The following is a 15,249-nucleotide window of genomic DNA, read 5'->3' as shown; positions in this document are numbered from 1 at the left end:
ATCAAGAGAAGCACAGAACAGCACCAAGAAGCAATGATAAGAGAGCGAGACCTGTTTGATGGATCATGGGTATATGAATGATGAATCAATACGAGGAATATCGTTTTTGATCATGATTATGATTTTGTACGAGTAATGTTTCAACCTCAAGCCAAGATCAAACGCGTCCTGCTCAACTCCGAATCACATAACACGTGATATAGATTTGCTTTACGTAAACAGTCTACCTCCACTATACTAGACCAGCCTGGCCCCGCACACTCCTCGAGATAGAATTATGAACAATAACACAACCATAACAGATCATACAGATGACCTTTTGAATTATTGTTCTTAATAGTAAAGTGGATATATCAACTAAGAGCAGTACAAGATACTGCGATAGAATAGCTGGTACGATGTCAAGAGCTGAGCAAGCTGCCCTCGTGGCATATTTTAATACATTCAAGCTGTCGAAGCAAGTCACAGCTTTCAAGGACTTGTCAGATGGCAAAGCCCTGATGGAGGTGAGCAAGACAGCTTGTCAGATTTTCTGTGAATGAAAAGCTAATACTACAGGACCTAGGTCTTGGCTTCGATGTGAGCTTTGCCCGACCATGTTCTGTTTTACTAGCTGACTTTATCATAGCGATTCAACTCATTTCAAAAATATCTCTAATCGAACTCCGACCCAGACTGCTTCTGGGTCTAGCGAAAATTGGGTACTCCGAATGAACACCTTGCAAGCTCTCAGTACTCCTCAGCGTATATAATATACGGCTAATAAATTTGAATAGGAAACGCTTATATCGACTTCTTTTATCATTTCCACTTCCACCACCACATGCGGCGAATTTATCTTTATCAACCTTACCTGAACCTCCTTTTTCCACTATCGCCAAAGCTCCATCTACTTCAGAAGGATCAAAAGGATTAGTCCAAATCTGTAGATTATGCTTAGCCGTAGGAGTATGGGCGCCGGGAAACGAGAAGGTGATAGCGAAGATACAGGGCTTGAGGGAGAGTTATATGGCAGAACTCATGAAAAGTATCGAGGAGGTATGTGCTATCAGGCGATGGCTGCCGTTTTCGACTCTCAAAAAGTTGGTACACGGCTGAAATGAATGAAGGTGATGGCTACGCTACCTCAAGAGGAAAGAGGGGAAGAAGAGCTAAAATCCCCTTTTGGAACCTCCCCAATAAAGCAACCCACCGATTTGTCGTAAGCTGTCTCTCCGTTCAGTTGGTAGAATCAGCTGACCATTTGCAGACCACCGCTATCGGGTCTACGGCAGGAGCGAGACAAGCTACTACAAGACAACGATGAACTCAAATCTCGATGCGGGAAGTTGTTAGAGCAGGTCGAAACACTGACTACCAACCTAGTCAGTCATTCATGTATTCCGAAGTAATAGTGATTTGGCTGATGAGCAAAATAGCAAGAAGTCAAGGGAGAAAGAGAGGATGCCCTGGAGCGATTGGCCGCTGCCAGGACAGATTCAAACGGATCTGCAGCCGGATTACGGACTAGCCAGACTGCTGCTACTGCTGAACTGGATCGACTACGTACAGACCTGTAAGCATAGCTGAAACCGACCCACTTTCAAGCTGATGTAGCTGATTTGTTTTCAGAGGGAGAGCAGAGGAGGATTTAGCTCATTCCGAGAGCGCACTTGAGAAACAGACTAATCTCGTATCGGAATTAACGAGGACGGTAAGCTTGAAGTGAACAACATGCGCATCAATTACGCTTACCATCCCTACAGGTGGAAGAATTGAAACATCAGGCTGCTGAGGCTATCAAATTGCGTGATCAAATGGATGAGTGTGTAAAATCATCTTAATTCCCAAATAGAAACGGATTGCTGAACACTCTCCATTAGATATCGACATGCTGCTGACCGGTTGAAGAAGTCTGAAAATGTGATCGAAAAATACAAGAAGAAGTTGGAAGAATCAGCTGGATTGAGACGGGAGCTGCGGGTAAGCTTGCAGTATGGTAAAGTCATATAGCTTACTTCTGTACAGAACGTGGAGGAAGAGAATGCTCAGCTTGTCAATACGATTACATCCCTGGAGGTCGACATCAAGAAAGCTGGATCATCCAAAGGATTGATTGATAGCTACAAGACTCAGATCGAGACTCTCGAGAAAGCATCAGGAGAACAAGCTACAATGGTCAGTCTATTTACTAGGACTGCGTGTATGAGATAATCTGAGATCGTGTCTAGATTGCTGAGCTCAATCACCAGCTCGAGCTCACACGAGCTGAACTAGATGATGTGTCCAGAGAGTACGAGAGAGATCAATCAACACTTGAAGCGCAAGAAACGAGGCTCAAAGAGATTGAGCTTGGCGCGCCAGCTCTCAAGCGGCAAGGTTCAAGGTCATCGGTGATTGGGGAAAAGTCAACATTGGATGATGAGCTTGGCATACTTGCTGAAGACGGGGAGGGTAAGGCTGACACAAAGACTGAGTAAGTCGATTCCCTCCAATCAAGCAAAAGCGGTCGCTGATGTCAACTGTAGCCTTCGGCTCAAGATACGCGCTCTTCAACGCGAGCTTACCGAGCTACAGTCCGGTGGTCCTGGTGACAGCAATCGATTGCTTGTGCTGGAAACGCTTTTAGCCGATGCCAACAAATCAAGAGATCGATATAAAGCGGAATATCTACAAGAGCATCGATCTCTACTCAGATTACAAGCTACAATGGAACGAATTCGATCAGGATATGGTGGGGACAGGTAATTCAGCTGACCCGTGATACCAATCCTTCAGCTGACCTTCTGACTTAGTTCGCAAACTGCTTCGGCACTCCGAGAGCAATTGAATGATATCATCGAAGAGCGAGATGAGCTGCTCAAGCAAAAAGAAGCTCTTGACGTTGCTCGTGAAGGCGTGGAGCGAGATTTAAGCATCGCTAAGACTGATTGTAAGCTTTCCCTTCGGCTTCTCCGAGATTGACAGCTTATGACTGGATTAGTGAGCTTAGTGGATAAAGATCAGAAAGCGATACTGTCTTGTAAGCTGTGCTATCCGCCGTCCTTCATGACGTAGCTGACAATCGTATAGCCCTCCGAGAGACCGTACAAAAAGATACAATCAAGCTGGAGGACGAGATCATCAACCTGAAGGAACAGATACTTTCGTTGAAGGAGAAAGACCATCAGCATCTTGAGGATATCAAGAGGTCAGTCGCTCCGTTCAGTTGCTCCTTTCCAAGGCTGATACACGCAACTGAGCTGACGATGACACCCCGCAGACTGCTATTGGAGAAAATCGATCTTCAGTCAGCCGGTATCGAGACAAAAGAAAGAGAGCTAGAGAAGGAGAAAGAATTCGGGTAAGTTTAGCTTACAGCGAAACCCCATCACCGATTGGAAGCTGAGTATGATGTCAGGGATCTGCGAGCATCGTTTGCGTCAAAGGGTCTTCCGCAAGATACTCAACAGCAATTCTTATCGTTATCATCGCAGAATTCAGATTTGTCAGGACAGGTCAAAACTCTGGATGAGAGGTTACAAAAAGCGAAATCGGTTAGCTGCAATATTATGTTGCTTCTGAGATGACAAGCTGATGGAATTTGTAGTTCATTAAGCAACAAGATAAGATGTTTAGAGAAGATCATGCTAATATCGTACGTGGCTCCTGTTATACGCGGAGAACTAAGTTAATATATCTCTCGCAGGAATTTGGTAATTTCGCCGAAGCGTCAAAATCATATCAATTACAAATAACAAGGCTAAAAGAAGATCTTCTCAGAGCTAGAGTACGTCAACTGATGTCCAAACTCCCAAAGCAGATAAGCTGATACGGTTGTATCCCGGGTTATAGCAAAACTCAGCAGCGATTGAAAATAGGTATAAGCTTGAACAGAGATTAATGCTTTCTGCATGGCACGATTTGGGTCAACGAACTATCAAAGAGCATTTAAATTCAGCTGGATTGAGGAAAGTCCCCAAACCGATCGCAAATAGTTGGCTAGGTCGTCAAAGGCGAATGGTGAGTTATGGTTTGTTGAAGCCGAGAAAGATGAGCTGATAGGTATGGCGATGATAGCAAGATGAAGCTACTTTTGCTAGGTAGCGACATGCTGCTGTAGCAGCTGATTGTAACGACTTCAATGCATAGTCATGACTAAGTTCTGTACGATATCTCTCAAGTACACGTGATACCTGTGAATTGATGGATAGTCTACTGATTGTTACGCACTGACCTTGTGTGTGCTCGAATGTACATTGACCCGCCACTTGATATCTTCCTTATGCCTTCTCCTTCCTTTTCATTCTTGTCATCTTCTGCCATTCCTTCTTTCCTCAACCTGATTTACTTTTCTTTCTCCCTGGGCTGCAAACCCTACGAAGTTCAACAATGACCACTCCAACGAATCCTCGAAGCACTTCACTGCCTTCTCCAAGTACTGTCATAGTAACAATAACCGAAATAGAAGACATGTTATACGATGATACACAGATCAAGAGGTTGTTAGTGAAAGGTGAAAGTATAAATATAGCACAATTGGCTTATAAAATTCACATACTTGATCCTTTCACTTCTGACCTACACGAAATCGCAAATACACAGTCTGCCATCGCGACCGTATTGTATGAAGATCCATCAATCAAAAGATTACTTGTTAAAGGGACAAGTGTTAATCTTGACAGTATGGCTAAGAGATTAACCGAAACCAAAATTGACGATTTGTGGGTAGATATTATATACAGACGATTCGAATCACTGAATTTTGTACTCTAGGAGAATTAAGAGAAAGTACAGTTGTTCACCATTACAGACCCCCGAAAAGCAAGGTACCTCCAAAGAGACGGGAATATCTGATGCAGAAAATCAAAACCTTGCCAGCTCGCTCAGCAATTCAATCACACCTCTCGTCAGACAAGCCAAGAGAACATCGAATTGGACGCTGAATACTCTACCTTGTAAGAAAAGTAAGATTACATTCGGCAATTCTTCATGGGTATCGTATTATGAATGTTAATTTGTTCATGTTGACAGACCGCTACGTCTCGCCTTATATCTTGGACTTATACGAGCCGACCTGGGATACCAATCGGGATGAATGAATGAAAGAGGACAGTCTGTGTCATGATGTCACGAGGATCAAGACGACGTTGACCAATGATTATTCCTTCTTCGAAATAATACAAGCCAAATATAATAGAGCTTCATTAATGTCATTAGTTGATTAAGTGAAATCAAAACTCAGGGGAATACGAAATATTGTAGCGACGTATGCGATACATATTCTTCTTACAGATTTACACGGGTCCATAATACAGCATTTTTAAAGTTGAGATACTTTCTTACGAAGTTAGGATAATTTAATTTTTCCACTATCTCTCACATCTTTTGGTAATCCATTCCACCATTCCTTAATTTCTAAAACCTTTTTTCCAGCCATTTGAATTTCCAATACTTCCAACCAACTTCCTTGAGCACAAGAAACGAATAGTCTACGATTTTTACCATATTTCTCCAAATATGCTATACCAACTTCATTTGAAAGATTGGACGGGTACTCAGAAGGATTAAGAGGTTTGAGTGAAATGAAATGAGCTGTAGTTGATAAAACCGGTGTCCAAAGTGTTACCTAGCAACAATTAACATTAGCTCATTTAAAGAGAATATCTAAATGATAGAACGAACTTGATGTTGTATACCTCTATGTAATCTATCTATGTCTTCGGCACTTTGTTCATCCCATCTTATTCGAGCTATCTCGTGTGTGATTTTAGGAGCATATGTGATTTGTCCCTCATCTTGAGGAGTAGATTTAGCCTAAATACAATATCAGCTATGATTCGAATGAACTCGAATCTGAATTTTGTTCGAAAGACCTACCGTTCCATCTCTTAATTGTCTAAGTACATCAACGAGTAAATCACCGCCCACATTGGATAATTGCGGTAAAAAGGAATTATAAGTCGCATCTTTTGGCACAGGCTAAAATGAAGTGTTATCAGCTTTGAAAATTTATTGTTAATCGGACAAGAAAAAGGATGTACGATATTTCCAATTGAGCCTAATATCTCCCCAGCATCTACACCTTTACTATATTTTACTAATTTTTGTACGCTAACTCCAGTTTTAATATCACCATTCGCAATTGTCCATTGTATAGGAGCTGCACCTCTATATTTAGGTAATAAAGAAGGATGAACGTTTAATTTATGATTTTCTGGGAAAAGTTTTAAAAGTCGACTTGGTATTATATGACCAAATGAAGCTGTTAACAATATGTGAGAGTCATTTATAGAATCAAAAGGTGCAGGTGGTGTCCATGATTTGATCCCTTCTGAAGGTACGCTGTGAGTAGGTAATGCATGATGATCGGCATATTGTTTCAAGGCGGCTATATCACATTAGATACAGTTTAGTAACATATATACCAATGAGAAGGAGGATGAGACTCACGTATATACTTGTCTAATGATTTATGTTGTTTGCCTCCTCGACCAATTTCTTTCTCAGGCGGAACTACAACATCGATAGATTCCCATAAATCTAATGGGAACGTAGTAATGAGCTTGCGTTCACACCGAATCAATAGACGTTCATGTATACTCACCTCTAGCCTCATATACGGCTTTCAGACTCGCTACAGAGAATTCATCTGAGCCACAGAATAATACTTTGAATTTATCGAAAGTTTTATCGATCCGAGCGGTAGAAGAGAACCCTTTGACTTTATCACCGATTCGTATTGATTGCCTTAAAGTCCTGATATATTGCTTGAGAATTCTTCTTCGACAAGGCGCTGGACTGCCTATACACCTGCCCAGAGAGATGATAGTCATCTATGCATCGAGGAAATGATCTTAAAATATGCAACTTGTAAAGAGGTAAGCTGGATTGACACGTCCAAACTTAAACTGATATTTAAGAATTAATTGCAGTTGTTTGCGATAAAACATAAGGGGATCTTTCTATCAGGCACCATTTTTACGAGAAGTATTCACAATCATAAATCATAACTTGTCATCTTGCATCCGTCCATCTCAAATAATCACTTTTGAATTTTGTTGTTCTCCCCGACATCTCATCTCCTCTATCGGTTCCAGCTTTTCAATACAAGCTTCATCGAAATAGTCCTCGCATGACAGTGGGACGGAATGGGAAATACGCCGAACATTTTGTCGTAATCACGTCCACGCAGTTCACCAAATTCCTACACCGCACTCGACACCCCATCCATTCAGTTCGAGTAGTCACTTACTCGTGTTGACTTTAACCGCATAAATTGACCAAGAAACATCGAACTTGCGCCTTGTGCATTGCGCATGAAGCTCATTGGCGCGTAGGCTCCGACAGGGTGTAGCAGGGGGTCAAGCTAGAAAGGGCTATTTACGGATACGCATAGATCCTTTGATCTTTTCGCTCGTCATTCATCGTTGTTCCAAGGTTTCACCGGAAGAATAATTCAACAGTCACACCTCATCGACATTATCATAAGACAAGAGCGACGGAAGTCGCCAGTACTAGAAGCTGTCCCAAAGTGGACTAGCGAAATAAATTCCACTGCATAATCACCTGTGGCAAGGGAGGGCTCTAGACAGCATGTATCGCCAATCTAAATTAGGGCTATCCAGCCTCCTCTTAATCCCTACAATCTCGACATTCATCTTTCAATCGATGCCTGCGTTAGCTTATATACCGGCTGTAGCAGTCAACGATACTTCAGGACTGAACTTTACGGATTCATCAACTATAGCTATTTCTTGGACAGATCCAGTGGGAACGTATTCTGGCGCCGTGTGAGTCTGGGATTCACAGAGGCAACGATCATATTTGCTATTGGGAGGAAGGTTGATGGGCTGAATCTCAAACTGACCCTTATTCTCATTCATAGCTCATTCCAACTTCAGGCGGATGTACCCACGGGAGGTACTACAGCTGGAGCCTTGGTGCATTTTTCGGAGAGCGAGATGGGAGTGAACCTCACCACTTCGACGCCTTGGATAGCTTATATAAGCTGTGATTTGAATGAGACTAACGCAAGTCAGGAGTGGGGTATGTTTTATTCTTCCTATTTGAAACATACCATTTACTTGGTACCGGGCACTGATCTCTTATAATAGATATATTCACTCTCGCTCGGGATCGAGGAGCTGTTTCCGCTGTGAGTCCTGTCTATTATCACACCTGCTCGTGACTGATATATGTGTCACCATCAGCTTCTATACACTGCCCACTCACAATCTTGCTTGCTCAATTCAGAATATATAACGGATTTTGAAAAGCCTCTAGATGTTTTCGCTACAAAGACTGTTCAGGTGGCAAGGTAGGTCGTCCTTCTGCTTCGAATGAAAGAAGAATCCGACTGATCTTATCGCAATCCAGACTCATCGACAACCAGTTCGTACATACCAATACGTCATTCGAAAACTACAATGGGACCCTGCTCAATATATCGTAAGCCTATATCACGGCTTGGTTGTTGGCCAAGAAGTTGACATGGTGTTCTACGTAGAGGCTCTGATGTCAATAATTCACTTGCCGACAACGCACCAGCTTACAAATCCTTTCTTATGGGCACGCTAACCGCCCGAAATTCGACAGGTCAAGCAACGGCAACCGGTATACCTAATGCTCAGCCCACATCAGATGGCTCTTCCACTGGCGGGTCAAACAAGAAGACATCGGCGCCGATGATAGTACTATATACCATAACAGGAGTAGTGTCGTTCATGTTCATCTTCATGTTGATCATGGGAGCTAGGAGGGCGATGTTGCATCCTGAGCGGTATGGAAGAAGGGAAGATGACGATGAACATGGACCGCAAAGTACGGCAAGGGGATTAGCTCAAGCTGTGCTGGACACTTTCCCCATCATCAAATATAACAGAACCGATGGCCAATTCACTGGTCCACCAAAGAGATTATCATCTGAGAATAACTTGGACTCTGTCCCACTACATCATCTAAGCAGAACAGAAGATTTAGAAGGAAGGCGGACGAATGGATATTATGATGGTGATAATTATGCTGAATCTTCGAATAGTGGAGGAAAAAGTGGAGGTGCAACGCATGTTTCTGAAGTCGAAAGGAGAATGTCGTCTATCGCAAGTGCAAGTGGACATCACACGCCCAAGTCCTCTGAAGAAGTTGAACAAGAAGCAGGCGCGATAGAGGGACAACAATGTCCAATATGTCTGGTTGACTTTGAGCCTGGCGATGATCTTCGGGTTTTACCTTGTGAAAGAGAACATGCCTATCATCAAAGTTGTATTGATCCTTGGTGAGTCATTTTCCCTTCTTCGCAGAGTTGTACGTTGACATAAATTTACACTGGTATAGGTTACTTGAAGTATCTTCGTCATGTCCACTTTGTCGTAAAGGTGAATTCACTTTCCCTTGTCTATTTGGTTTCTAGGAACGACAAACGCTGACTGACCGTAATTTCTTAGACTTCAATGCACCGTCCACGTCCGTTCTTTCTAATACTCACAATTCAGGTGATTCAGGAACACCTTCACCTCACTCTTCAACATACCCGTCAGATCAAGTGCAAGTTCAACCGCCGACGCAACATGGTTTTGCACGTTATCTCGCTTTTATGAGGCGCGAAAGAAGGGATGTAGGGAGTGCTAATAATAATAGGCGGAGTAGAGTGGACAATGGGGTAGGAAGAGGTAGAAGCAGGGAGGCGGATCAAACAGGACCTGGGGGCTATTAGGGCTTTTAATAAGTGAAAGACATGGACAATCACCCGATAGTTGTACTATTATCAATTTCTTGACTCTCGTCCCTTGCACACATATGCTACTAGGTTTTTAAACATTGTAATTCATATATCCCTTGGTCTCTTTTAACGTATGATCACCATGATTTTTTGCGACCTAGTTATTTAGGTTCCGATCTTTATGAGATGTATGATCAGGATTCAATGTCGCCCCTTTGTCAACCTATGGGGTTCTTTCGTCTACGATCATACGGGTCCGTGGGTCCGTGTCCTAAGCATTCCGATAGACTCGGACATGATGGACACTTGACGCATCACACCGTGTCGGTACCTTTCGGAAACGGGATCAGGTGTTTGTTTGTATGCAGTCATATCGAGTGTGTGTGTATATAAAGAACATCTGTATCACCTTTTTCTCGATCGCTTTTATACACTCGAAACGACCTTTCTCGTACACATATTTAGCTTTGAACATTTGTGACAGATTATCAGGTATACATACATACATACATACATACACAGGGTATTGAAGCAATTGATTGACTTGACGTACCTTTCAATTACGATAGACTGATTGACTGATACTTGATCAAAGGGAATACACAATTTCAAAAGGAATACCTTTGTATATCTAGCAAGATGGACTGAGCTTTTGCATCTCCTATATTTTCGGATCGAGGTAAAGTATTTTGCTCCAAGGCGTCTGCAGCCAGCCGTTAGAAGAAGGAGAAGGATATTTAAATTACATATATACTTACAATTAGAGAAACTGAGTAAATGAATCCTTTGTTCGTTATATCTTTACTAACGCACAATAGGTTTAACATCGTATGGACTGAGTGATTATACAAATTGACGATCATTTACCATAAATCCTATTGTTTCCACGTCAGTGTGATTAATCAAGATGCCTATCTCGTGAGTAGCCTATCTTGTAAGGACAGATATCGTCCACGGTGGTTCGAGAGGTAACAAATCATGATATTCGATTCAGCCCAGCAGGAATGACATTCTCTGCTTTAGTAGCGTTGACAGGATTTCTATTTATGATGTGGCATACATGGCACTACGATCGATGGAAGTAAGTCATGAATTACTTGATTTCGTCCTTTTGTATATTATACATGGCTAAACTTTAATTGCCATTAAGATGTTTACTATATTCGAAAGATGATTGGTTTAGAGCAGTCATGTGTCATATATTATTAGGATCAATAGCTTGTTTAATGGTTTTCACTTGGATTGACGTACATGTTTTATACGCTGAGGTGAGCAATTTTGATGAATTAATTTCATCGTCAATTTCAACTTTCAAAAACAACTTTATCGATGTCATAATACTGATCATGAAAATATCAGTATTACATTTATTTACCACAAACTGAACAAACAATCATCGCTCCATGGCAATTATGGTCAGAATTACATCAAAAATTATATAGAATTTCGTTATATTTCATGACTGCTGGATGGGGATTTTTACAAGCTATTCATCTAGAAGAGGTACGTCATATCAAGCTTTTTAAAAATGTACTCCAGACTTAATGATGATTTGATATTGTATTTGTTCAGTTCCTTTATTGGGGGTATTTGATTAAATCAATTAAAACACCAGGAGGACCAAAATCAACTTGGTTAAAATCGGGTTTTTTCAAAATATGGATATGCCTTTTCTTATCTTCTTTTGCACTTTTGATTGGATCAGTTCATATTGAAACTGAGAATTTGGATATGATGAGAGCATACTTATTCGTTGTAGGATCAAGTATGAGTGTTTTGTGAGTGTTGACCTTTTGTTTCGATTGTTATTAAACCCATCGAGCCTTTCTGCCTCTTGAAATTCGGGTAAGCTAACGCGGAACCCGATTATTTGATGATAGACTTGCCCTTGCTTCAGGTATATTATGTTTCATCTTCCCATCTTTTCTACGAACTGTTAAGAATCAAGGAGCAAGTTTTGAAGTTTTAGAAAGATTGCATTTTTTCAGTGAGATGAATCAAATTAGAACGATTTGTAGAATAGCCTACAGTGTTTCAATTGTATGTAATCTGCCCTGTTGTTTGTTGTTTGTTGATTTGCTGATATCTTGCATTATGATTACCTATTTTAGTTAATTCTCTCTGCAGACGGTTTCACAGAATCCAAAACAATTAATAAATCTGCATTTTGGCACGATATCTTATACCTTATTGGTCAATTAGCTTTATTCGCTGCAACTTGTTTATCTATAGTGGTGAGTATATTTTCATTAATTATAAGATAATTCCAGCTGAGATGGTATTTTTCCAAAAAAGGTATTATTACCTCGAAATATGACATCTGAATCATTACCACCTTTAACAAAAGATCAAACTTTTTTACCAATGGCACCTTATAATCCAAATCCAAAACAATTAAAAGGAGGAAGTAAATTAATTAATGGATATTCTGAAAAACAATTTTTTGAATTAGGTGAAAGGTTAAATGTATATCAAGATAATTCAAATAATATTAGTGGGGGATATCCAGAAATTAAAGTTGAAAAATTTGAAATGTCAAAATTTAATAAAGATCAAGATAAAAATAAAGAAACTTCATCAATAATATTAGAAGAAAGTGCACCTTTTACTGAAATTATGGATAAATCTAAAAAAGCTAGACTTAGTGAATTTCCTACACTTCCTAATGTAGTTTCTAAATTTAAATCACCTTTTGAAACTGTTCAACCAAAAACTAAAGGACCTACTCAAGTATTTGTAACTAGTCATACTGTTGTTGAATCTCAGTAATTTGAATTGAAAGTTTAGATGGGGAGAATTCATAATTAGTCTGTCATTGTTCTGGTTTATTGTCACGGAAATTAGCTCGGAACAGTATATACCAATGAGTATTTGTTTAATCAGTCCAAATGTTACAAATACATGTAAATTCTTACCCAAGTTACCCATATTACCTGTATGATTTCTTTGTTAAACTATCCCATTTGCCGCGATTCCACGTCTAAATTGGCGCCTTCTAATCAACTTTTAACCCCTATTCTCTGAACTTCGCTGCCAATACTCATCCCCCTAAGCTATATGTATACACAATGACGAGACCGCTCTTCTGATCACTCTTCCCCTGTCAAAATTGTGACATCTGATTCATCTATGCCTTCTTGAAGTATTGACTTGTAACACTTTGACCTGCGATTATACTAAATACAGTCTCACCAGCTGAAAGGTATGAGTCTGTAATTGATTTGATTGAGGAGTCTGGAATTTGGTCAGTTGCAGGACTATATGCGTGTATTATCAATGAAAAGAGGCAATTGATCAGGCGAAGAATCGAAAGTCGAAGGTGAGATATTAATTGTATAGGTAGGTATATGTGAAGAATTGATTAGCTATTGATACGATATAGTGTATAGTTGATAAGACTGAAGAGCGATCAAAGCCACCAGCTTCAATCTAGTCAAGTAAAATCAACGACTCACGCATATCCTGTCGTCTTTTTAACTCCTGCTAATATCGTAGATATCGCCAATGCATCAATGGCATAATGAGCTAATCGACCTAAGACCATTGTAAAGTGTCGTGTGATTGATACAAAAGTAAACTTGAGGGTATCTTGGGGTAAGGAGTGAACAAGGTCGAGAAAGTGGCCCAGTGATATAACAGTTGGGTATCCGAGAAGGTATCTGGTTAGATCAAGAGAGGACAAATGGATGTTTAATTAAATATCACCTCAAATAATGTGTTACTTGAGTATCAAGTGAAAGTGAAAGTGAAAGTGAGAGTGATGAACAATAAGAGCGGAATATGCCGAGCCGAGTTGTCACCAAACGCGTAATAAAGGTGGCATAGATGAAGTGAAGTCGTTAAATAATGCATACAATGCCAGATAGCGATACAACAAACCGTAAATACGAGCTACACGATTGGGTCAACGACTCGGCAGACTGCTTAGGCAATAGCCTTTTCTCTCTCTTCCAACCACCTTCTAACAGCCTTTTTACTTTGAGCTAAAACCCAAGCTCTTCTCCACCTATTTTCTTTCCCCTTCTGCCTTTCATCTGAATCCGCAAGACCAGAAGAATCACTTCCTTGGAGTTTATCTAAACCCCAATCACTATAAAGTTTCATGACGTGACAACAACATGTCCACATATCATCATATTCTGCGTCGAATAGTATATACCATTCTGAAGGTAAAGGGATACGAAGTAATCGCGTTGCGAGTAAAATAGAAGCACAAGCGAGTGTGTGAGGTGGATGTATGACATACATTGAAGTTAACAGCCTGAAAGTTGCAAAACTTCAGCATGATATCGTGGATTTTCTATGGGAGATGTACGTACATATCGTTCAGAATTGACCAACACATCTGAGCGACTTGATCTTCAAATACCAAATCTAAGATTTTCAAATAATTTATCATATGGCTATACGGTAAATCCACCTATCACATTTTTCGTCAAACACTATGACAGATCAATAGATAGATTACTTACCTGCATATTGAATCCTAGTCTCTTCAGAATTTGCATTTCACTAGCAGTTATAACGTCCTTCCATTCCCAAAATACCCCATCGTGAAACCCAGGAACCTCAAATCTGAATTCGTTCCATATCGGATATTGATCTTTCGCTTTGCCTTTCGGACTTTGCCCAACACTTGCTTGCCAGCTTGATCCATTGGAAATTTTATTCGAAATGAGCCGCGTATCTGGAGGTAGATTCAAGAGATATTGAATTCGTGCTAATAAGAATAGGTAGGTATTTATGAGATCACGAAGTCTGATTGGTGTTTCGCATAGCTTCGTAGATAGGAATAAAGATGATATTGATATATCCTAAATTCGTTTCGTCAGCCAGTTCTTGCAGCAATACGAGAACTTGACTTACATTAACGCCGAAAGAATACAAAGAAGAAACATAATAAAATCTCTGAAATATCACTTGGGCAGTTGCAATTGTATCTTGAGGTCTACAACTTATGTATGAGCAATTTCTAAGAGTCGTTTGAAGAAAAAAATGGACTTACAATCCCAACATTACGCCTGCTTCTTGTATTAACATACACCCGGTGGTCCGAAGATCATCCTCCACTTCTTTTGGAATCCCATCTATCGATGAGGGAGATTTGATTATTTGATCTAAAGTAGCTAGTGGATGTGGTGCGTGTGCCATCTTTGCTCTCCTCTCAACTCTTCACTTTGTCACAGCGAGTCCTCTTTGGTCTGACACACCTCCAATGGGAAGCATCTATAAGACAGATAAATAGGTAATCAGTATCTTTAACTTTATGATCAGGTATTTAGATGGGATAAAATGGTTAAAACTGATTACGATTAAATTCGTAAAGCGATGCCACGTGTTTTCGGCCTAAGGAGAGTTCTTTTGTTGCTCTTTCAACTTACTGGTAAAAAATCAATCATTTTTCAAAAGACTCTTGTGACCTTGATTTTATTGAATCTCGGTATTGATAGACTTTGGTTAAAGTCCACAACGCAACTGACTATCAAGTACGGCACTTTGTAGACGAGTTCGAGCGGCTCTCATCTCGGCACATCAATACAGACAACTCCTATCAATTAACTTCTCAACCG

The 15,249-nt window shown here is 40.4% G+C and overlaps 7 protein-coding genes across 7 annotated transcripts; 4 read left to right on the top strand and 3 right to left on the bottom strand.

Annotated features, from left to right (window-relative positions):
• Positions 1–398: 398 nt before the first annotated feature.
• I206_105564 (uncharacterized protein) lies at positions 399–4,065 on the top strand (the record flags this gene model as incomplete). The annotated part of the gene is made up of 22 exons (XM_070203147.1): positions 399–506; positions 566–579; positions 629–721; positions 777–1,038; positions 1,110–1,201; positions 1,250–1,364; positions 1,419–1,555; positions 1,612–1,693; positions 1,746–1,804; positions 1,863–1,962; positions 2,008–2,157; positions 2,211–2,455; positions 2,508–2,723; positions 2,775–2,911; positions 2,963–3,001; positions 3,052–3,169; positions 3,242–3,322; positions 3,380–3,515; positions 3,569–3,616; positions 3,668–3,748; positions 3,814–3,981; positions 4,039–4,065. 22 exons carry the CDS (start codon positions 399–401, stop codon positions 4,063–4,065), a joined length of 2,508 nt encoding a protein of 835 aa, XP_070059248.1.
• Positions 4,066–4,350: 285 nt separating this feature from the next.
• Positions 4,351–4,975, top strand: I206_105563 (uncharacterized protein; the record flags this gene model as incomplete). The annotated part of the gene is made up of 2 exons (XM_019155280.1): positions 4,351–4,682; positions 4,735–4,975. The coding sequence occupies 2 exons, from the start codon at positions 4,351–4,353 to the stop codon at positions 4,973–4,975; spliced, it is 573 nt and encodes a 190-aa protein (XP_019011434.1).
• Positions 4,976–5,308: 333 nt separating this feature from the next.
• On the bottom strand, positions 5,309–6,794 carry I206_105562 (methionyl-tRNA formyltransferase; the record flags this gene model as incomplete). Its single annotated transcript, XM_019155281.1, has 6 exons — positions 5,309–5,587; positions 5,644–5,775; positions 5,839–5,940; positions 6,003–6,349; positions 6,412–6,501; positions 6,566–6,794. The coding sequence occupies 6 exons, from the start codon at positions 6,792–6,794 to the stop codon at positions 5,309–5,311; spliced, it is 1,179 nt and encodes a 392-aa protein (XP_019011435.1).
• Positions 6,795–7,554: 760 nt separating this feature from the next.
• I206_105561 (uncharacterized protein) lies at positions 7,555–9,673 on the top strand (the record flags this gene model as incomplete). The annotated part of the gene is made up of 8 exons (XM_019155282.2): positions 7,555–7,751; positions 7,847–8,007; positions 8,076–8,116; positions 8,172–8,278; positions 8,338–8,409; positions 8,468–9,235; positions 9,295–9,335; positions 9,405–9,673. 8 exons carry the CDS (start codon positions 7,555–7,557, stop codon positions 9,671–9,673), a joined length of 1,656 nt encoding a protein of 551 aa, XP_019011436.2.
• Positions 9,674–10,683: 1,010 nt separating this feature from the next.
• On the top strand, positions 10,684–12,448 carry I206_105560 (uncharacterized protein; the record flags this gene model as incomplete). Its single annotated transcript, XM_019155283.2, has 7 exons — positions 10,684–10,760; positions 10,830–10,947; positions 11,039–11,182; positions 11,252–11,457; positions 11,560–11,719; positions 11,791–11,913; positions 11,975–12,448. 7 exons carry the CDS (start codon positions 10,684–10,686, stop codon positions 12,446–12,448), a joined length of 1,302 nt encoding a protein of 433 aa, XP_019011437.2.
• A 358-nt stretch (positions 12,449–12,806) lies between these two features.
• Positions 12,807–13,223, bottom strand: I206_105559 (uncharacterized protein; the record flags this gene model as incomplete). Its single annotated transcript, XM_019155284.1, has 2 exons — positions 12,807–12,936; positions 13,135–13,223. The coding sequence occupies 2 exons, from the start codon at positions 13,221–13,223 to the stop codon at positions 12,807–12,809; spliced, it is 219 nt and encodes a 72-aa protein (XP_019011438.1).
• Positions 13,224–13,603: 380 nt separating this feature from the next.
• Positions 13,604–14,830, bottom strand: I206_105558 (uncharacterized protein; the record flags this gene model as incomplete). The annotated part of the gene is made up of 5 exons (XM_070203146.1): positions 13,604–13,940; positions 13,999–14,099; positions 14,152–14,493; positions 14,546–14,627; positions 14,685–14,830. 5 exons carry the CDS (start codon positions 14,828–14,830, stop codon positions 13,604–13,606), a joined length of 1,008 nt encoding a protein of 335 aa, XP_070059247.1.
• Between the last annotated feature and the right edge of the window lie 419 nt (positions 14,831–15,249).

The sequence above is a fragment of the Kwoniella pini genome, chromosome 7 (assembly GCF_000512605.2).
Source record: "Kwoniella pini CBS 10737 chromosome 7, complete sequence".
Lineage (NCBI taxonomy): Eukaryota > Fungi > Basidiomycota > Tremellomycetes > Tremellales > Cryptococcaceae > Kwoniella > Kwoniella pini.
The sequence above is the reverse complement of the archived record's forward strand: the minus strand, read 5'-3'. Positions and strand labels throughout refer to the sequence as shown.